We start from the raw sequence: 23,627 nt of genomic DNA, 5'->3' as shown, positions 1-23,627 counted from the left end.
GACCAAATTGCTAACATTCATTGGATCATAGAGAAAGCAATGAAATTCCAGAAAAACATCTACTTCTGCTTCATTGACTATGCTAAAGCCTTTGACTGTGTGGATCACAATAAACTGTGGAAAATTCTGAAAGAGATGGGAATACCAGACCACCTCATCTGCTTCCTGAGAAACCTGTATGCAGGTCAAGAAACAACAGTTTAGAACCAGACATGAAACAACAGACTGCTTCAAAATTGGGAAAGGAGTATGTCAAGGCTGTATGTTGTCACCCTGCTTATTTAACTTGTATGCACAGTACATCATGTGAAATGCCAAGCTAGATGAATCACAAGCTGGAATCAAGATTGCTAGGAGAAATATCAATAACTTCACATACGTAGACTGCATTACTCTAATGGCAAAAAGCTAAGAGAAACTAAAGAGCCTCTTGATGAAAATGAAAGAAAAGAGTAAAAAAGCAGGCTTAGAGCTCAACATTCAAAAAACTAATTGGATTATGGCATCCAATCCCATCACTTCCTGGCCAATAGACAGGAAAAAAAAATAATAATGGAAACAGTGACAGACTCCAGGAGATCATGAAGGACGGGGAAGGCTGGCATGTGGCAGTCCATGGGGGTTGCGAAGAGTCAGACACAACTTAGCAACTGAACCACCGCCACCACCCAGTTTTCAGCCAAGTGAGAGACACAGAGAAAGCCACTGGGTGGGAGACGAGCAGTAAGCAAGCCCTGGCATGAGGTCAGGACAAAGGAGACCGTCCACCAGGCGTCATAGAGCACACTGAGGGGGTAAGGGGGCTTTCAAAATGGGGACGGAAACCGCTACCTGGAAACCCCACCTTTACTCTAATCAGCCAAAGAGCCAAAGAGTGAGTTGCCGTGTTGGGAAGAACTCCCAGAAACAAATGGTGAGCACCTGTCTAGAGCTTCCTAACGCGCCATCTGTTCCCAGGGGACTCAGGGATCATGGACATCAGTGAGCACGTCCACGTTCCTCTCGGGAACGAGGGAAAGAGCCATTTTCTTTCTCAGATAAACTTTTCTTTCTGTAATTCCAGAATGTGCTTGGGCCGTCCAGTGGTGTTGTGCCAGAAGACGGGTCATGTTTTATTCCAGAGAGAGGCTGCTCTTTTTACCAATAATGGAAGCAAAACAAAACAACTGGAGGAATCTAGAAAAAAATGATACAAATGAACTTATTTATAAAACAGACTCGGAGACTTAGAAAACAAATATATGGTTACCGGGGGAGGAAGGGCTGGTGGGGGGTTAGGAATAGATTGGGAGTCTGGGACTGACATGTACTTAAAATAGATAACCAACCACATCCTACTATACAGCATAGGGAACTGCTCAACACTCTGTAATAACCTAACTGGGAAGAGAATTTGAAAAAGAATAGATACAGATATAACCGAAAGTTTAACTGAATCACTTTGCTGTGTACCTGAAACTAACACAGCATTGGTAATTAACTATACTTCTATATAAAACAAAAAATTTTAACAAAAAAAAAAATTGGAGAAAGTGATCAAAACATTGTTGATATATTTAATAAAAGAGAAACTCACTTGAAAAGATAAGCAAACCACGGGGACCATGTAGAATTAAGTGCCACTAATGAAATTTAGGATCAGAAGAGGCAGCAGGCACAATTCCTGCTCAGAACAATTAGGATCCCATCTAGTGGAATGATATCTCTTTGTCACAGACCACACCCCAATGCTGGCCAACCTTCACAGATCTGGCCAGTGCCACAAGGTTAACAGCTGGGTCTATGTTACCTGGTCTCACAGCCAGAAAAACCACCCAAAACACCATCTTCCCAAATAAGGGCAAAACACTAAATGACAGGCCGGCCAAAGGGTCCTTCCAGAGTTCTGGAAAAGAGCTTTGTGGCTCCATTCAGTGCCATGGAGGAATAACTGGGAATTAGGATTGCACTTCTAGGGCCAGGACTAGACTGAAACGGGTCCTGAAAAATTCTGTGTTTCAGATAAATAAAATTCTAATGCAATATTTTTTAAAAATGGAAATTAATGTAAAAGCTACTATAGGAATAATTTAGTGGTTCATGAAAAAATTAAACATAGAATTACTATATCATTCAGTAATTCCACTTCTGGGTATATACACAAAAGGAATTAAAATGGAGACTTGAATACTCATATCCCCATATTCATCACAGCACTGTTCACAATAGCTGAAGTAGAAACAACCCAAATGGATGAATGAATAATAAAAATGTGATATATACACAAAATGGAATATTATTAAACCTTTAAAATGAAGGGAATTCTGGGACTTCCCTGGTGGTCCAATGGTTAAAAATCTGCCTGCCAATGCAGGGACAATGGGTTTGATCTCTGGTCCAGGAAGATACCACATGCCACAGGGCAACTAAGCCCATGGAACACAAGTACCGAGCCCAGGTGCCTAGAGCATGTGCTATCACAGCTCAAAGCCCAACAGTGCACCTGGAGAGTGGCTCCTGCTAGACACAGCTAGAGAAAACTCATGCATACCAATGAAGACACAGCACAGCCAAACGTAATAAAAAAAAAATGTTTTTAAGGAAGGAAACTCTGACACAGAATACACAGAAGAACTATACAAAAAAGATCTTTATGACCCAGATAATCACGATGGTGTGATCATCAGTCTAGAGCCAGACTTCTTGGAATGCGAAGCCAAGTGGGCCTTAGGAAGCATCACTACGAACAAAGCTAGTGGAGGTGATGGAATTCCAGTTGAGCTATTTCAAATCCTGAAAGATGATGCTGTGAAAGTGTTGCACTCAATATGCCAGCAAATTTGGAAAACTCAGCAGTGGCCACAGGACTGGAAAAGTCAGTTTTCATTCCAATCCCAAAGAAAGGCAATGTCAAAGAATGCTCAAACTACCACACAATTGCGCTCATCTCACATGCTAGTAAAGTAATGCTCAAAATTCTCCAAGCCAGACTTCAGCAATACGTGAACTGTGAACTCCCTGATGTTCAAGCTGGATTTAGAAAAGGCAGAGGAACCAGAGATCAAATTGCCAATATCCGCTGGATCATCGAAAAAGCAAGAGAGTTCCAGAAAAACATCAATTTCTGCTTTATTGACTATGTCAAAGCCTTTGACTGTGTGGATCACAATAAACTGTGGAAAAGTCTTCAAGAGATGGGAATACAGACCACCTGACCTGCCTCTTGAGAAATCTGTATGCAGGTCAGGAAGCAACAGTTAGAACTGGACATGGAATAACAGACTGGTTCCAAATCAGGAAAGGAGTACATCAAAGCTGTATATTGTCATCCTGCTTATTCAACTTATATGCAGAGTACATCATGAGAAATGCTGAGCTGAAGGAAGCACAAGCTGGAATCAAGATTTCCCGGAGAAATATCAGTAACCTCAGATATACAGATGACACCACCCTTATGGCAGAAAGCGAAGAACTAGAGCCTCTTGATGAAAGTGAAAAAGGAGGATGAAAAAGTTGGCTTAAGTCCAGGTTCGATACATGATACTGGATGCTTGGGGCTGGTGCACTGAGATGACCCAGAGGGATGGTACGGGGAGGGAGGAGGGAGAGGGGCTCAGGATGGGGAACACCTGTGGCAGATTCATGTTGATGTATGGCAAAACCAATACAATATTGTAAAGTAATTAACCTCCAATTAAAATTAATAAATTTATATTTAAAAAAAAGAAAAAGTTGGCTTAAAACTCAACATTCAGAAAACTAAGATCATGGCATCTGATCTCATCACTTCATGGCAAATAGATGGGGAATCAGTGGAAACAGTGACAGACTTTATTTGGGGGGGGCTCCAAAATCACTGCAGGTGGTAACTGCAGCCATGAAATTAAAAGACGCTTACTCCTTGGAAGGAAAGTTATGACCAACCTAGACAGCATATTAAAAAGTAGAGACATTACTTTACCAAGAAAGGTCCATCTAGTCAAGGCTATGGTTTTTCCAGTGGTCATGTGTGGATGTGAGAGTTGGTCTATAAAGAAAGCTGAGTGCCAAAGAATTGATGCTTTTGAACTGTGGTGTTGGAAAAGCCTCTTGAGAGTCCCTTGAACTGCAAGGAGATCCAACCAGTCCATCCTAAAGGAAACTAGTCCTGAATATTCATTGGAAGGACTGATACTGAAGCTGAAACTCCAATCCTTTGGCCACCTGATGCAAAGAACTGACTCATCTGAAAAGACCCAGATGCAGGGAAAGATTGACGGCAGGAGGAGAAGGGGACAACAGAGGATGAGATGGTTGGATGGCATCACTGACTCAATGGACATGAGTTTGAGTAAACTCCAGGAGTTGGCGATGGACAGGGAGGCCTGGTGTGCTGCAGTCCATGGGGTCACAAAGCGTTGGACACGACTGAGCAACTGAACTGAACTGAGCTGAATTCTGACACTTGCTACAACATGGATGAACCTTGAGAACATTATGCTAAATAAAATAAGCTCGTCATAAAAGACATGTACTGTGGGATTCCGCCTACAGGAGTCCAGGAGCAGTCTAATGCTAGAGACAGAAAGCAGAACAGTGGCTGCAAGGGGAGGAGGATGGGGAATTAGTGTTTATGATACAGAATTTCAGTTTGGGAAAATGAAGGATGTTCTAGAGATCATGGTGGTTGAATTAAGAGTGAATGCATTCAGTACTACTGAGCTGTACACATGAAAATGGTTTAAATGGTACATTTTGTGTTATATGCTTCATCAAAACAAAAAAATGCAAAAATGCAAAAAAAAAAAATACATGATGGACAAAATGGCAAAATTTTGAAGACAGGACCAATATTATTGATTTGCTCCTCTTCCTAAGGCTCCAACATGCTCCATTCAGCCTTTCTTTAAAATTTTGGTATTTTGTTCACCACAGATTGTATCTGCATTAATTTTAATTTTTGTGATTCAAAGTATTACCTTGAAATACTGTTCATCTTGAGTTCTGAGACTCAAGGCTCCTTGAATTTTGGGACCGAGTGAAGTGCCTCAGTGTCTTCTCTTGCCTCTCTCTGGCCCCCTCTGTCTTTCTACTGCTCCCTTTTGAGAGTCCAAACTCCTCCAATCTCTCCTTTGCTGTGTCTGGACAGACAGACGAGACCCAGAAGCTGGTGCCTCTCAGTCATCAGTCTTGCTTCCGTCTGTGAACCTTCCTGACTTGCCCTGGGCCCATTACTACTATATCTTGGGCTTGTTTCACATGGCAGTTCCCTCTCACCCACCCCGTCATCACCTGGAATCTTCCAGCCTGTGACCCCACATTACCTTGGGCAAAGGGCCCTGCAGGGCTCCTGTGCCAGCTCTTTTTTTCCTCTTCTAGAGGAATTGATTCCTTGTGATCCTCTGAGCTGTAACCTCATCAGGCTGGAATAACTTGACACTCCCATTTGTCTGACACAGAAGTCATTTGTCTCCCAGACCTCAGGGTCAGGGTGGTTGTGAATTCCTCCCCCTGGCCTCCTCTTGGAGGGTTGTGACCACTTCATCAAATGCTTTTGCCTTGCCTCTGAGAGGTTCCATGACCAGCAGGGAAGGAGAGATATCCTGGGTAGAGAGTAAGTGAGAAAGCTATAGGCCAGGTGGGGCTGGAAATCAATCCAGGACTGTTCTTGCTGAGAGCTCCTTGCCACCTTCAGGGGATCCAGACTCACCCAATCTGGCTCCAAAGGCAAGACAGAGCTCTGCAGCGCTCTGCTAACCCAGAGGGTGCAGGACTGTCCAGCAAGGATCCTGGCTCTTGGGTAACGCTTCATCATAGCAGCACATACCATTGTCATCAGGTATGACCACATTACCATGATGCTGTCCACAGAGCAGCAGGTGAGGCGTAAGGAAAACTGGGGCCAAGTCCAACCCTGCCCCTTAGTAGCTATGCAACCTTGAGCCCTTTAGGCCTCAGTGGCTTGACTCCATGATGGGGATAATCATAGCTATTTCAGGGGGCAGCTCAGCCAATAAAATGAGTTCATCATCATGAAAATGGAATTCTCCAGGCAAGAATACTAGAGTGGGTTGCCATTCCCTTCTCCAGGGGATCTTCCTGACCCAAGGATTGAACCTGGGTCTCCTGGATTGCAGGCAGATTCTTTACTATCCAAGCCACCATGGAAGCCCCTAAAGTGTGCTCTGTTAGCCATTCAGTTGTGTCGACTCTTTGTGACCCCATGGACTGTAGCCCACCAGGCTCCTCTGCCCATGCGATTCTCCAGGCAAGAATATTGGAGTGAGTAGCCAATTCCCTTCTCCAGGGGCTCTTCCTGACCCAGGGATCGAACCTAGGTCTCTGGCATCGCAGGTGGATTCTTAATTGTCTGAGCCACCAGGAAACTAAATGGACCTTTGTCGGAAAAGTAATGTCTCTTCCTTTTAATACTCTGTCTAGGTTTGTCATAGCTTTTTACATCCAAGGAGTAAGTGTCTTTTAACTTCATGGCTGCAGTCACCATCTGCAGTCACTTCCTGGGCCAGCAGCAGAGCTGGTCCAAGCAGAGATGCCCAGTGTTCAGTGAAGGCAAAAAGCAGTTGCAGGGGCTTCACCAGGCTGTAGTTTGGAATGTGATTGGGGTTGAGGTCCTAGCTAAAACCCAGTCTCTTGTTCAAGCCTGCTTTTCAAACTTGGTTCTGAAGGGTCTTGATCTGTATAGTAAGTCTCTCTAACCTTCACGTAAGCAGAAGTAGCAGCTCTTGATTGCCTTGAATTCTGGGTGACATACCAAGTAGAAGACATATCGCAAGCTCCTCTGTCCCAGTTCCAGATACATGCCCAGGGGCAGCCCTGACGCCTACCATTCACTCGGCCCTTGAATTGCCAGCCCAGCTTCTCGGAGGCCCTGAAGCATTGACTTGGGGCATTAATGCAAGGAACGTGCTCTTCTGCTCAAGTCACATGGGGCAAGACGAAAATCTCCCTCAGGTGGGGAACAAAATGACAACAGTTCACGTCAAATTTTAAAGATGTTGCATATTTCGGATCTTCTGTTTCCATGGGCTTTGTCTTAATAAAAGAATTCTTCTGTACAATGACTTTGGCCAGAATCTGGATTAACAGGGAGAACTTTTAAAAGTTAGAATGTATTCCTGGCACACGCCACCTTAGAATAAATGAGGACTTGGCTTGCTAACTCATAAGGGTTGCCAACCCCTGAGTTAGGAAAATGCCCAAGACTCCTGGCCATTGGACAGAAAGAAGGTTCAGCAGAAAGGGCCTGGCTCCAAGCCAGCCTGCTCCCCAGCACCCTGCCTATTTCCCCATGTTAGTCAACACAGAGGTCCAGGTGAAGGCACTCTTCAGCCTCAGGTTTACTCCTTGGGAAAGGAACCAAACAGCATCTTATCCCCACTGCATGAAAAGGGGACTAATGAAAATGAAATAGCAGGATGAGATGGCAGGATTTCTTTTGAGATATGAAAATGGATTTCTTTTGAGATAACTGCATAAACTTAAGGTATAGTCACAGAATTCTGAAGCTGGAGATGGTGGTGTGTAGGTAAATACTTAAAAAACAGCTCTCCAAAAAAAAGTGAATCTATGTGTATGTGTATATATACATACACATACACACACACACAAGGCTATTGTAAATTTTACTGATACACATCACATATATTTATAATACATGATTTACAGATAGTAATGACATATACAACTGTCTTTACTACAGAGCCTGTACAGTTGATTTTTCCTCCCAGGACGCTCTTGAATCTGTAGTCAAACCACTGTTGCATTTGAACCATGATCCGACGAATGGAGTTGCATTTCAGTCTGCTCTTTCCCCCAATACATGTATTGTCATTATATATAACATCCACTGATAAATTCACTCTTGTACAAATTGTGTTCTTTGAGCTAAATCCTCTTCACCCTCACCTCTAGTCATTCCAGACTTTAAAGTTTAATCTGCATTATTAATATTTTCTCCTTGACTTTCTTAAATCTAGACAAACAACAAAACAATAAACCGTGCACTGATTTCTAGCGCTTGCCAGGCTCCTCGGTGCACATACGCCTGATGTGGACGGTTTCAAGCTTCCAACACGACAGCACCAACCGCCAAGGAGAGGAGAAACCCAGGGGCTATCGCATAGTATTTCCACTGTGGCGAGACGATGGAATAAAACTCGCATATGATGGCAAGACAAGAAAAAGTGGAACATAAAAGTTCTCTTTGCCTGTTTGGGCCTCCTCCTTCCTCTTTACCGTGTGTCGTACATCTGCGTTAACCAGACCTCCCTAGGAGATAACATTCTTTCTTAATCTCACAAGCCTCACAACTCCCCAGGAGATAACATTCCTTCTAAATCTTGTGAAGAGTCGTGATGACCTGTGACTCGCTACTTGCTTTGTCTCTTAAATCTGGACTGTGCAAACTGTCAATAATCTGTCATTTAATATACCTAGGGCACTCAGTCTCAAAAAGTTGTAGAACTGTTTTAGCCTTTTAGCAAGTGAAACTGTTCTGAGTTTTCTGAGAGGCTGTTCCCAGGTTATAATCCTATCTGGCTTGAACAAAATTTTCCATGTCTTTCTTAGATAGATCAACTATTGATTAATTTTTTGTCGACAGATACAATCATCTTAAAAAACTCAAAAGCACAAATAAAATGTGTGCCATAATTAGGCAGTGATGTGTTTTGAGTATCACCTTTGTTTTTTAATACACTTACTTAGACACTTATATAATTTTTAATAATGGCTATATTTAACAAAGCAGGCCACAAAACTCCTAAAAACGTAACAGCTAGCTCTCAAATTCTGATATGATCTGATCCCCTGTCCCCCCCTCACACACATACTACTGGTGGGAGAAGATCTGAGAGGGTCACCTCTAGTTCTCCGCATATATAGAATATGTGGAGATGAGAGGTGGGGATGGTATATGTTGGGATCAGGAAATCCAACTGTCCCACAAACATGTCCCATGCACCCACATGTAGTTCTGGATGTTTAAAAAAAAGTGCCTGAACCCTGGTATGACTGCCCTGGCATGAAGCTCTGTGGCTCCTCACTGCCTTTGTGGATCTGACCTATTTTCAGAGCAAAAAAAAGATGCTGATTTACTCTCCAGTTGCCAACTCTGGCTACCAGTTGCACAGACCTCGCTCTACCCCTCCAGACACACCCCTAGGCTTTGACAGCATTTCCCAAAACTCTGCAGGTCTGGAAAGAATGACACAGCTGGAGATCATTTTGAAGACAATTAAAGCTAATGAGCTGACTCAGCAAAAGAGGCAGGAAATGGCTCTGGCGAGAGGATAGCTTTGCCTGGGTAGTCGGAAAGAGACCAGTAAGGAAGTAAAATGGAGAAGATCTGACTTACCAGCAGAAATTAACATTTGCTTAACCAAGCCTTGACCATAGCTGAATTGCAGGAGGCACTGCTGGCACTTTTCTGTACTGATGTTGTTGTTCAGTTGCTCAGTTGTGGCTGACTCTCTTCGACCCCATGGACTGCAGCATGCCAGGCTTCCCTGTCCTTCACCATCTCCTGGAGTCTGCTCAGACGCATGTCCATCGACTCCTGTCCATCATCTGTCCTGATGGGAGCAGTGTAAACTGGTTCAGCCTTGGCTTCCCTGATGGCTTAGTGGGTAAAGAATCTGCCTCTAATGCAGGAGACACAGAAGATGCGAGTTTGATCCCTGGGTCAGGAAGATCCCCTGGAGAAGTAAATGGCTACCCACTCCAGTATTCTTGCCTGGAGAAATCTGTGAGGAGAGGAGCATGGAGGACCACCGTCCATGGGGTCACAAAGAGTCAGACGTGACTGAGCAACCAACACTTCATTGTTTTAAATGCACATTCCCTTTGACCCAGACATTTGAGGATATTCATTGCAGCATTATTTATATTAATAATGGCACTTAATTAGAAGCAAACTGAAAGCCTATTAGTAGGTGGCTTGATACATTTATAAAAGACAATACATCCAGATGAAGGAATACTATACAGCCCCTAAAAAGAGTGTGGCAGCTGTTACCTATTGAAGAACAATCTCAAATCTGTTAAGTAAGAAAAGCAAGGTAAAGAACACAGTATGCTACCATTTGGATGTTTTACACGATACATTTATGCCCTTAAATGTGCACAAAATACCTTTGGAAGTATACACAAAGAAACTGGCCACAACTGCCTCTGAAAAGAAAACTGACAGAGGTCAAGAGTGGGAAAGACTAACTCAGCAACATACCCCTTTAAAATGTTTTAATTTTCCATTACAGACTCTCTTCTTTATGGAGGAGAAGGAAAGAATGACTTTACTACTTAACCAGGCAAAAGCAGAACATAGTCGGCTAGCACCTTGAGAACTGTGCCCCATCCCTGATAATCAAGGAGAGGTCAGACTCTCATTTTTTAATAAAAAAAAAAAAATTAAGTATGTGGCTATTTTTTAAATGGCAACAAAAATTACACCTCCATGATTATTAACCACAGCCCTGAGCCTGCTCAAGCATTTCTCTAGTCAAATTTTAACAGTGTTCCTCCACTCCAGTTTCCCTGGGACTATCCAGATTTTAGCACTGAAAGTCCCAAGTCCTGGGAAACCCTTCAGTCCTGGCAAACTGGGAGGGCTGGACAGGTTCTTCCCTTCTCCAGACTGACGGGTGCCCTCAGGCCAGCCACATCCATCCATAGGCTTCTTTCTGTCTTGCAAACCCAGCCGGAAGACAGAGAGTAGGATGCTCCAGATGTGGGCTAAGCAGGTCAGCCTCCTGGGCACTGAGCTGGGGGAAAGGATGGGGAGGGGTCCTGGAGGAGCCTAGCCCCTTACAGAGGCCTCACTGCATGGCCAGGGAATAAGAGGCAGGGACTGTGATCCCAGGCTCTAGCCTCAGCTCTGCCCTGAGTGGCCTTCAGTCAGTCCTGTTACTTTCCTTGGCCTCTGTTGTCTCGTTTGTAAACAAAAGGGGGAAGCAGGTGCCCATCACAGGCCCAAGGGCACATCTCCTCCCCTCTCAGACCCTCGAGCTCAGGGCCACTGCCCATCAAGGAGCAAGGTGAGGGCTCCCACGAACGCTTGGCGCTCTCCAAGGGAACAGCCAGAAACCACTTGGCTCTAGTTCAGAGACATTTCACAGGTAAAGAACCAGAAGCTTCTACCCAGAAAGTTCCTACTGAGGACGCAATTGAAAGCTTCCTTCTCTTAAAGCAGCATTTCTCAACATAGGGAATGAGTTCAAAATGTCAATCCAGGGCCCCACAACAGAGATTCTGATTCAGTAAGTCTTGTAGGAATTCAAGGTAGGTCCCCTGCCCCCTTCACCCACCGGCATCACCAGCACCACACTTTGAAACCCACTGTTTTAAAGAACAAAGCCGCATCAGACTGTAAGCGTTTTGTTTCAATGAAAACAAGCTATTACTCTCTAACAGTTATCTTTTAAAAACAACATGAGTTTGGAGGTATGCACTGCAGTCTGGAATGACACACGAAATAGTAAGATTGTGTTTCAAAACATGACCCAACGTCAGCCTCATCAGCCAGGTGTTAGACTCAATCACAAGCCTCAAAACACACAATCAAGTATCAGTAAGCAGGTGTTTGAAGGGAAGATTGAGATAAACAGTTGCTTTTGTGGTTATTTAAGAGGTTTTGAAACATTAAAATGGAGTACCTCACGCTCAAGCTGGCAAACTTCAGGGGCTTCGCGGCTGAATACATCCAGGCAGTAATTAGCACCGGAGAGTTTAACAGGATTGCAATCAAAAAGCTTTGATCCTTATTGAGGAAATCTGTGTCCTTTCCTTTATTTCCACTATCTTTAAAGAGTTGCCCTTATGAGTGGCAATGCTTTGAAGAATCCCTAGAACACACTTCACTGTGTTCAGTTTGAAGATTCTGATTTCTTTAGAGAAAATCACACGCTGATGATGTGAGTACACTCACTGCAATAGTGCCAGGGACCCACCCTACCTGTCTCCCCAGGGTGACAAGTCTGGAATAGGGAGTTCCAAAGAAAGAGCAAAGTTCCACTTTAAATATTAATTTTTGGTTTCATACCCTTTTCAAATGGCTTCTTGGTGGCCCAACTGCCCCATGAAAATCCCTGAAAGGTCTGGGGACAATTTACAGTGGATACTCTCAGGGCTCCCCTGGAGGCTCAGACTGTAAAGAAACCGCCTGCAATGCAGGAGACTCGGGTTCGATCCCTCGGTTGGGAAGATCCCCTGGTCAGAGGAATAAAGGGAATGGCTACCCACTCCAGTATTCTGGTCTGGAGCATTCCCATGGACTTGGTAGTCCATGGGGTCGCAAAGAGTTGGATACGACTGAGCAACTTTCACTCTCAGTAGAAGCCCCCGCCTTTCAGTTCAGTTGCTCAGTCATCTCCGACTCTTTGCAACCCCATGAATCACAGCACGCCAGGCCTCCCTGTCCACCACCATCTCCTGGAGTTCACTCAGACTCACATCCATCGAGTCAGTGATGCCATCCAGCCATCTCATCCTCAGTCGTCCCCCTCTCCTCCTGCCCACAATCTCTCCCAGCATCAGAGTCTTTTCCAATGAGTCAACTCTTCGCATGAGGTGGCCAAAGTACTGGAGCTTCAGCTTTAGCATCATTCCTTCCAAAGAAATCCCAGGGCTGATGTCCTTCAGAATGGACTGGTTGGATCTCCTTGCAGTCCAAGGGACCCTCAAGAGTCTTCTCTAACACCACAGTTCAAATGCATCAATTCTTCAGCGCTCAGCCTTCTTCACAGTCCAACTCTCACATCCATACATAACCACAGGAAAAACCATAGCCTTGACTAGATGGACCTTAGTCGGCAAAGTAATGTCTCTGCTTTTGAATATACTATCTAGGTTGGTCATAACTTTTCTTCCAAGGAGTAAGCGTCTTTTAATTTCATGGCTGCAATCACCATCTGCAGTGATTTGGGAGCCCAAAAAAATAAACTCTGACACTGTTTCCACTGTTTCCCCATCTATTTCCCATGAAGTGATGGGACCTGATGCCATGATCTTCGTTTTCTGAATGTTGAGCTTTAAGCCAACTTCTTCACTCTCCTCTTTCACTTTCATCAAGAGGCTTTTTAGCTCCTCTTCACTTTCTGCCATAAGGGTGGTGTCATCTGCATATCTGAGGTGATTGATATTTCTCCTGGCAATCTTGATTCCAGCTTGTGCTTCTTCCAGCCCAGCATTTCTCATGATGTACTCTGCATATAAGTTAAAAAAGCAGGGTGACAATATACAGCCTTGACGTACTCCTTTTCCTATTTGGAACCAGTCTGTTGTTCCATGTCCAGTTCTAACTGTTGCCCCCTGACCTGCATACAGATTTCTCAAGAGGCAGGTTAGGTGGTCTGGTATTCCCATCTCTTTCAGAATTTTCCACAGTTTATTGTGATCCACACAGTCAAAGGCTTTGGCATAGTCAATAAAGCAGAAATAGATGTTTTTCTGGAACTCTCTTGCTTTTTCCATGATCCAGCGGATGTTGGCAATTTGATCTCTGGTTCCTCTGCCTTTTCTAAAACCAGGTTGAACATCAGGGAGTTCACAGTTCACGTATTGCTGAAGTCTGGCTTGGAGAATTTTGAGCATTCCTTTACTAGCATGTGAGATGAGTGCAATTGTGCGGTAGTTTGAGCATTCTTTGGCATTGCCTTTCTTTGGGATTGGAATGAAAACTGACCTTTTCCAGTCCTGCGGGCACTGCTGAGTTTTCCAAATTTGCTGGCATATTGAGTGCAGCACTTTCACAGCATCATCTTTCAGGATTTGAAACAGCTCCACTGGAATTCCATCACCTCCACTAGCTTTGTTTGTAGTGGTGCTTTCTAAGGCCCGCTTGACTTCACATTCCAAGATGTCTGGCTCTAGATTAGTGATCACATCATGATTATCTGGGTCGTGAAGATCTTTTTTGTTCAGTTCTTCTGTGTATTCTTGCCACCTCTTCTTAATATCTTCTGCTTCTGTTAGGTCCATACCATTTCTGTCCTTTATCGAGCCCATCTTTGCATGAAATGTTCCCTTGGTATCTCTAATTTTCTTGAAGAGATCTCTAGTCTTTCCCATTCTGTTGTTTTCCTCTATTTCTCTGCATTAATTGCTGAAGAAGGCTTTCTTATCTCTTCTTGCTATTCTTTGGAACTCTGCATTCAGATGCTTATATCTTTCCTTTTCTCCTTTGAGTTTCACCTCTCTTCTTTTCACAGCTATTTGTAAGGCCTCCCCAGACAGCCATTTTGCTTTTTTGCATTTCTTTTCCATGGGGATGGTCTTGATCCCTGTCTCCTGTACAATGCCATGAACCTCATTCCGTAGTTCATCAGGCACTCTATCTATCAGATGTAGACCCTTAAATCTATTTCTCACTTCCACTGTATATCATAAGGGATTTGATTTAGGTCATACCTGAATGGTCTAGCGGTTTTCCTACTTTCTTCAATTTAAGTCTGAATTTGGCAATAAGGAGTTCATGATCTGAGCCACAGCTAGCTCCCGGTCTTGTTTTTGTTGACTGTATAGAGCTTCTCCATCTTTGGCTGCAAAGAATATAATCATTCTGATTTCAGTGTTGACCATCTGGTGATGTCCATGTGTAGAGTCTTCTCTTGTGTTGTTGGAAGAGGGTGTTTGCTATGACCAGTGCATTTTCTTGGCAAAACTCTATTAGTCTTTGCCCTGCTTCATTCCACATTCCAAGGCCAAATTTGCCTGTTACTCCAGGTGTTTCTTGACTTCCTACTTTTGCATTCCAGTGCCCTATAATGAAAAGGACATCTTTTTTGGGTGTTAGTTCTAAAAGATCTTGTAGGTCTTCATAAAACCATTCAACTCCAGTTTCTTCAGTGTTACTGGTTGGGGCATAGACTTGGATAACTGTGATATTGAATGGTTTGCCTTGGAGACGAACAGAGATCATTCTGTCGTTTTTAAGATTGCATCCAAGTACTGCATTTCGGACTCTTTTGTTGACCAGGATGGCTACTCCATTTCTTCTGAGGGATTCCTGCCCACAGTAGCAGATATAATGGTCATCTGAGTTAAATTCACCCATTCCAGTCCATTTTAGTTCGCTGATTCCTAGAATGTCGACGTTCACCCTTGCCATCTCTTGTTTGACCACTTCCAATTTGCCTTGATTCATGGACCTGACATTCCAGGTTCCTATGCAATATTGCTCTTTATAGCACGGGATCTTGCTTCTATCACCAGTCACATCCACAGCTGGGTATTGTTTTTGCTTTGGCTCCATCCCTTCATTCTTTCTTTTTAATAAGACTAGCCCACCACTTAGGCTTAATAGCACTTGCCCGTGTGACTTATTTTAGGATATACTGCCAAAGGGTCCCTACTTAAAATTTTAGCTTGTTAATCTCTATTAATTCCCCTTAATTGTAAGTAGCCATTTAGTTTTGAGAAAATACTCTATGCTCCACTTTCTATTTCTCTTCTCTTCCCCTGGCCTTGGATTACCACCAAAACATTAGTTTCAGTTCTTATAATTGTACCTCCTACAGTTAAAGGTGCTGTTAGAGCATTTGGTCCTATGTGATACCAAGTTAATAACAAAGCCCCAAGCACCTTTACCATCCAACAGACATAAAGGTTTTTGAGACATGAAAAAGTTTCACTGCCAATCATGGATATCAACATACTCCTCTGAAACAAAATCAAGAGAGTCTACCAAGTTTGAACAAATCAAGTGTACTGAGGCTGAAAAAGCCTGAAGGGCTTCATCCATTCCCCGCTGTAGTCAGTAATTGTGGACCACCCCATGACTTCTCTTTCATACCACCTTCCTCTTTTGAGCTAGAGGATTCCAGGGGGGTGCTGGTTAGTGAATAGTTGGGGCTTTTGTGACTCAGGACATTCAAACCTAAACTCTGAGTCTATTTGCAAAGATAAAAGTTCCTCTCTAATTCAGGGAGGCTGCCTCTCTTTGGGCTTTTCTGGTCTTCCTTCATCATGTAATACTCTACTTCCTTTGGTATTTGTCCTCTCTAATCTGTCCTCTCTGGTAGGAAAGCCACAGAGACAGCCCAGCCAGGAAGCATTAACCTCGACTTCTGGTGTGTGTGTATGTGTTAGTTACTCAGTCATGTCCGACTCTTTGCCACCCTATGGACTGTAGCCGGCTGGGCTCCTCTGTCTGTGGGACTCTCCAGGCAAGAATGCTGGAGTAGGTTGTCATTTCATCCTCCATGACTTCTCCTTACACAGGAGGAATTCAGCAGCCCTTTCAGCAGCCCACGCTGTAGTAGGGGGTTTCACAACTTCACGTTGGACTGGAAATTCCTGAGGAATTCCATCATACAATTTATTTGGACTGATTCAGTCATTTTTTCCCCTTCATTATGCTTCTGGCTCAGATCATGAACTCCTTATTGCCAAATTCAGACTTAAATTGAAGAAAGTAGGGAAAACCACTAGACCATTTGGGTATGACCTAAATCAGATCCCTTACGATTATACAGTGGAAGTGACAAATAGATTGAAGGGATTAGATCTGATAGACAGGGTGCCTGATGAACTATGGACAGAGGTTTGTGACATTGTACAGGAGACAGGGATCAAGACCATCCCCAAGAAAAAGAAATGCAAAAAAGCAAAATGGCTGTCTGACGAGACCTTACAAATAGCTGTGAAAAGAAGAGAAGCAAAAAGGAGAAAAGGAGAGATATACCAATTTGAATGCAGAGTCCCAAAGAATAGCAAAGAGAGGTAAGAAAGCCTTCCTCAGCAATAAATGCAAAGAAATAGAGAAAAACAACAGAATGGGAAAGACTAGAGATCTCTTCAAGAAAATCAGAGATACCATTCATGCAAAGATGGGCTCAATAAAGGACAGAAATGGTCTGGACCTAACAGAAGCAGAAGATATTAAGAAGAAGTGGCAAGAAAACACAGAACTATACAAAAAAGATCTTCACGACTCAGATAATCATGATGGTATGATCACTCACCTAGAGCCAGATCCTGGAATGTGAAGTCAAGTGGGCCTTAGGAAGCATCACTACGAACAAAGCTAGAGGAGTTGATGGAATTCCAGTGGAGCTATTTCAAATCCTAAAAGATGATGCTGTGAAAGTGCTGCACTCAATATGCCAGCAAATTTGGAAAACTCAGCAGTGCCCGCAGGACTGGAAAAGGTCAGTTTTCATTCCAATTCCAAAGAAAGGCAATGCCAAAGAATGCTCAAACTACCGCACAATTGCACTCATCTCACATGCTAGTAAAGGAATGCTCAAAATTCTCCAAGCCAGACTTCAGCAATACGTGAACTGTGAACTCCCTGATGTTCAAGCTGATTTTAGAAAAGGCAGAGGAACCAGAGATCAAATTGCCAACATCCGCTGGATCATGGAAAAAGCAGGAGAGTTCCAGAAAAACATCGATTTCTGCTTTATTGACTATGCCAAAGCCTTTGACTGTGTGGATCACAACAAACTGTGAAAAATTCTGAAAGAGATGGGAATACAGACCACCTAACCTGCCTCTTGAGAAATCTGTATGCAGGTCAGGGGGCAACAGTTAGAACTGGACATGGAACAACAGACTGGTTCCAAATAGGAAAAGGAGTACGTCAAGGCTGTATATTGTCACCCTGCTTATTTAACTTATATGCAGAGTACATCATGAGAAATGCTGGGCTGGATGAAGCACAAGCTGGAATCAAGATTGCCGGGAGAAATATCAATAATATGCAGATGACACCACCCTTATGGCAGAAAGTGAAGAGGAGCTAAAAAGCCTCTTGATAAAAATGAAAGAGGAGAGCGAAAAAGCTGGCCTAAAGCTCAACATTCAGAAAACTAAGATCATGGCATCTGGTCCCATCTCTTCATGGCAAATAGATGGGGAAACAGTGGAAACAGGGTCAGACTTTATTTTTTGGGGTTCCCAAATCACTGCAGATGGTGATTGCAGCCATGAAATTAAAAGATGTGCTTACTCCTTAGAAGAAAAGTTTTGACCAACTAGATAGCAGATAGCATATTCAAAAGCAGAGACATTACTTTGCCAACAAAGGTCCATCTAGTCAAGGCTATGGTTTTTCAATAGTCGTGTACAGGTGTGAGAGTTGGTCTATAAAGAAAGCTGAGTGCCGAAGAGTTGATGCTTTTGAACTGTGGTGTTGGAGAAGACCTTTAGAGTCCCTTGGACTGCAAAGAGATCCAGCTAGTCCATCCTAAAGGAAATCGGTCCTGAATATTCATTGGAAGGACTGATGTTGAAGCTGAAACTCCAATACTTTGGCCAACTAATGAGAAGAACTGACTCATTTGAAAAGACTCTGATGCTGGGAAAATTAAAGGTGGGAGGCGAAGGGGACGACAGAGGATGAGATGGTTAGATGCCATCAGCGACTCAATGGACATGAGTTTGAGTAAACTCTGGGAGTTGGTGATGGACAAGGAGACCTGGCATGCTGCAGTCCATGGGGTTGCAAAGAGTCAGACATGACTGAACGACTGAACTAAACTGATGCTTCTATATATCTCTGCTCTCCTGCTTCATGGAGAAAATAGAAGTCATCACAGGGAAGTTCTATCAACTCCTTGCCTGCCTCCATTAATCTAAGACTTGCCTTCTCCCTTCCCTTCTCTCACAAGGGAAAGAGACCCTCTTCCCCCTAGACCAATTTCCCACCAAAGTTTTGGACCCCAATTCCATTGGCCCCTCTTCTGCATCTTCAGCTTCTCCGTCTGTATTAGCTGTGGCTCATCATTATTTGTATACAACAAAATGTTACATTAGAAGGTGGGACTGTGGGTCTTCCCTGGTGGTCCAAGGGTTGAGACTTGGTGCTTCCAGTGCAGGGGGCGAATGTTCAATCCCTGGTCAGGGAACTGAGATCCCACATGGGACACAGCCAAAAACAAACAAACAAACAAAAAAAAACAACTAATTAATTAAAAAAAAAAGAAGTTGGGACTGTGAAGCACCAAAATATAACCAAATCTACATTCCAAAGGATGTGCTAGGATGTATGTAAAATCTCAAAGTAGAATAACCAAGAACCAGTATTATGATTTTTAAATCCCCTCATTCAGCAGATAGATGAAGAGTCAATGGAATGGGGTTTCGAGTGGAGTCTTGAGTAGAGCATTAGAATGCTGTGGGTCTCAGACCCCAGGGATGTGGAGGATCTCTGCCTTCTCTTAAGCTGAGTGAGTATGCTTGAAGGGAACAGCATGGAGAGATGAATGCATGTTCCCTGCAGCTGGGCACTGGGAGGACCGGGACCTACTCATGCCTGAGAAGGTCAGGGCAGCAGGGGAGAAGACTGGTCTGGGAAGTAACTCACCCCTGGAGACCAAACTAAGATTTCTGCTCAGGGAGAGGCTCCCCAAAAAGATACCCCAGAAGTAAGAGACTCTGAGCCGTCCTGGAAGGTGGAGGTGGGTTTGGGAGATGGGACAAGGCCAGCTGAAGAGGTGCAGGGGGGAGGCCCCACGAGGAGAGAGGCACTGGGTGTGCTGGGGAGAGAAGCACAATTGGCAGGCAGGGAATGAGGGAAAGTGTGGATGTGGCGGAGAGGGGGGAAGAGGAGGGTTATGCCTGCCCCCACCATCAAAGCAAGGGGCCAGCTTGCTGTGAGGGCAGCGGGGAGAAGACCGAACAATAAAGCAGCTTCAGAGTGTTGACTGGTATCTTGGAGCAGACATTCTAAATGAATTGAGACTGAGACTGTGACCTATCATGATTCAGAATTTTAAGTAAGAGGAACTAAAGAAATGACCAGTCCCTGCAGCAGATTTAAAGGAACATTGAAAAACAAGAGTAAGACTGCTTTTAAGAAAACCTGCCATGAGCACTGATGTCCCATGGACAGACAGATAGACATGCTTAGGCAAGCAGCAGAAACCTCCCCTTGACTCTATTTCCAGCTTCTCTCTTGTATCTTCAGCTTCTCCCTCTTGACTTTATTTTCTTCCCCTCACTCGAGATTATTAAAGATTATTTCACACTCCCTGCCTCTATTCCATCTTCTCCCACAGCCATCTAGCTTCTGTCCTGTCATTACTGCCCAGAAACATCTCCAGACAAGGTCACCATTGACATATTTTTTTCTTCCTTTTTTCTCAAAATAATTTTTTATAAAGCAAATATGCTCATTTGGACCATAAAGAAGGCTGAGTGCCAAAGAATTGACGCTTTCAAACTGTGGTGCTGCAGAAAATTCCTGAGAGCCCCTTAGACAGCAAGGAGATCAAACCAGTCAGTCCTAAAGGAAATCAATCCTGAATATTCATGGGAAGAACTGATGCTGAAGCTCCAATACTTTGACCACCTGATGAGAAGAACTGACTCATTGGAAAAGACCTTGATGCTGGGAAAGACTGAAGTCAGAAGAGGATGGCAGAGCCTGAGATGCTTAGATAGCATCACTAACTCAATGGACATGAATTTGAGCAAACTCCAGGAGACAGTGAAGGTCAAGGAAGCCTGGCATGCTGCAGTCCATGGGGTTGCAAAGAGCCAGACACGACTTACTGACTGAACAGCAGCAACAATGCTCATTACAGAACAATTAGAAACGACAAGCAACTAAAATGAACATTAAAAAATAAAATCCATAAACCCACCCACACCAAGCCAACCACTGTCAGTAGATTGACGTAGATCCTAGATTACCTTCTGTGCATATGTTCACGTATAGATGCAGAGCTATATGCACAGATAATACACACACGTGTAAATGTGAGTTATTTAAAGTTTCTCACTGTTCAGTTCAGTTCAGTTCAGTCGCTCAGTCTTGTCCGACTCTTTGCAACCCCATGAATCGCAGCACGCCAGGCCTCCCTGTCCATCACCAACTCCTGGAGTTTACTCAGACTCACGTCCATCGAGTCAGTGATGCCATCCAGCCATCTCATCCTCGGTCGTCCCCTTCTTCTCCTGCCCCCAATCCCTCCCAGCATCAGAGTCTTTTCCAATGAGTCAACTCTTCACATGAGGTGGCCAAAGTACTGGAGCTTCAGCTTTAGCATCATTCCTTCCAAAGAAATCCCAGGCTGATGTCCTTCAGAATGGACTGGTTGGATCTCCTTGCAGTCTAAGGGACCCTCAAGAGTCTTCTCCAACACCACAATTCAAAAGCATCAATTCTTCGGTGCTCAACCTTCTTCACAGTCGAACTCTCACATCCATACATGACTACTGGAGAAACCATAGCCTTGACTAGATGGACCTTAGATGGCAAAGTAATGTCTCTGCTTTTGAATATGCTATCTAGGTTGGTCATAACTTTCCTTCCAAGGAGTAAGTGTCTTTTAATTTCATGGCTGCAGTGATTTTGGAGCCCCCAAAAATAAAGTCTGACACTGTTTCCGCTGTTTCCCCATCTATTTCCCATGAAGTGTTGGGACCAGATGCCAAGAAGCTAATTTAAAGAATTTTGAATTCATATTATATTTATACTACTTAATGTGTGTATATGTACAAATTATATATGAATTTTCGCAAGTGCAGGTTTAAGCAGAATGCTCACCAAAAACATCAAACAAATAAGAACAAGATAATAGGAGTTGGCAATAGCTACAGGTATAGTCCTTGGGATAAGGAGTACATACAGGTATATTCCTTACCCGGGACTGCCTTCTCTCACATAGCGAACGTGTAAAACACCATCATCCACAGTCCCTGCTTTGTTTTCCTTGCTCAATCTTTCTGCTGTTTTACCTTTGCATATCTTACATAAATCAAAACTAGTTTATGCATCCTGCTGCTTCTACATTATCCAAAGACTTATAAAATTGTTGGCTTCTGTTATTAAAGAAGGCACTCTGTGACAACTTGACACATCTATTTACATGTCAGAAAACAGTGGGAGCCAAAGGATGTGATATTTGCTTAACAGTTTATCAAACAGTAAGATGTTATTCCATTTATTTTCTAATTATATATGTTGTGATGTTAAGATAGGAAGGGATGATGCTGGAAGTCCTAGGCAGATGACTTTGATGTAAGGAACATATTTTGCACTCATAATTATGTTAAGTCCATCTTTACCAATATGCCAATATACAGTTTTTACTACCAACCTCATGTAGACACATGCCACTACATTAAAAATAAACACACAATAAAGAAAAGTTTAAAAAAAAAAAAGGAGCTAAATATTTGACTCCCTGGAAAAGACAACACTGAATAAATCTGTGTAAGCCTTTCAAAACTTTTCCTAATCATTTATAACCATACCTACCAATGCATTTTATTTACTTATTTTCATAAGATGAGACCATGCCACTTAAACTGCTCTGGAACTTGCTTTTTTCACATAATAATATCACAAGCAGTTTTCCAAATCAGGACCTACAGCTTGACTCATTTAAACAGATGAATACTGCTTTATCACTTATGATGGCCCATAATTTGTTGGATCATCTCCTTGTTAAGAAACATTTGAGGTATTTCAAAGTTTTTGTTATCACCAATGAGGTCTACACATCTTATATCTCTATCCTTTAATAGTTGTCCAATTCATGTAGGCTAAAGAGCCAAAAGTAGATTTGCTTGATCAAAAAATACACACATTTACATTTTCATGGAACCAGATTACACTCTAAAAAGACTGTACGGGGTACTCTCATTCACCCTCTCCCAAAATGGATATCATCAATCTTTCAATTTTTGCCAACCTGGTTAATTAAAAAATGAACTTGTTTCAATTAGCATTTTGTTCATAGGGAGACTGAATTCCTCACAGGCTGATTGGGCATTTCATTTATTGTTCTAGGAGTTGCCTACCCATCTTTGTTCATTTTTCTGTTGGGCTATCTATCTTTTCTATAACATCAGTTTATAAAACTTCTTTAGCTAATAGAGATACTAATTCTGTCATGCAGACTGCAAATAATTTTTCCTAGTTTTTCTTTTTTCTTTACGTTGTCTATGTATTTCCCCCAAGAGTTTTAACTTCTTATATAGTCAAGTATATCCATCTTTTCCTCATGATTTCTTATTTTAATATTATATTATGCTAGGTTTCACCACTGTATGGTTATAAAAATATTCACCCTTATTTTCTTCTATTATTTTTATAATTTTACTTCTACACTTAAATTGTGACTTCATGCAGTACATATTTTGGCATAAAAAGTGAAATAAGGACTTGCCTGATGGTCCAGTGGTTACGACTCTGCTTTTCCACTGCAGGGGTCATGAGTTCAATACCTGGTCATAGAAGTTCTGCATGCATGCTACTGCAGTGCTGCCAAAAAAAAAAAAAGTGAAATAAGAATCCAATACTATCATACTCTACATACTATTTTACAATAATTTCTTTCACTTACTGCATTGTGACCATATTTTCACACAAGTAGACATATTCTATATTATATTGGTTGCATAATTTAATTAATCTTCTATAACTGGACAGTTAGGTTGTTTGCAACTATTTCAAACAGCTGTCTGATAAACACCATGAGCACTAAACCCTCATTCATTACCTTGACAATCTCCTCAGCACGCACTTCAGACTATTTGTGTTCTCTCTATTATAAACCTTGCCCTGTCTTCTCATCACATCTCATTCCCATCCTATTGCCCAATTCAAAATCTTAGAAGTAATTTTTGATTCCTCACTTTCCCTCAACCTTCAAACCTAATCCATCAGAAAGATTCCATCAGCTCTACCTAGTCATCCA

The 23,627-nt window shown here is 42.8% G+C and overlaps 1 protein-coding gene across 3 annotated transcripts in view; it reads left to right on the top strand.

The window, feature by feature from the left end:
- Positions 1 to 8,189, top strand: part of MTPN (myotrophin) — a 133,400-nt gene extending 125,211 nt beyond the window's left edge. For 2 of the 3 annotated variants that reach the window (XM_060414889.1, XM_060414890.1), the window contains one exon: positions 7,994 to 8,189. In XM_060414889.1, the coding sequence (XP_060270872.1) occupies positions 7,994 to 8,145 (152 nt within the window). In that variant the 3' untranslated portion in view covers positions 8,146 to 8,189. Of the gene's footprint in view, positions 1 to 1,063; positions 1,081 to 7,993 lie in introns of those variants that run through there. The other variant, XM_060414891.1, reaches the window with a different exon arrangement.
- The last annotated feature ends 15,438 nt before the right edge of the window (positions 8,190 to 23,627 follow it).

Source organism: Ovis aries, chromosome 4 (genome assembly GCF_016772045.2).
Source record: "Ovis aries strain OAR_USU_Benz2616 breed Rambouillet chromosome 4, ARS-UI_Ramb_v3.0, whole genome shotgun sequence".
NCBI lineage: Eukaryota > Metazoa > Chordata > Mammalia > Artiodactyla > Bovidae > Ovis > Ovis aries.
This window is presented reverse-complemented; position numbering and strand designations above follow the sequence as displayed.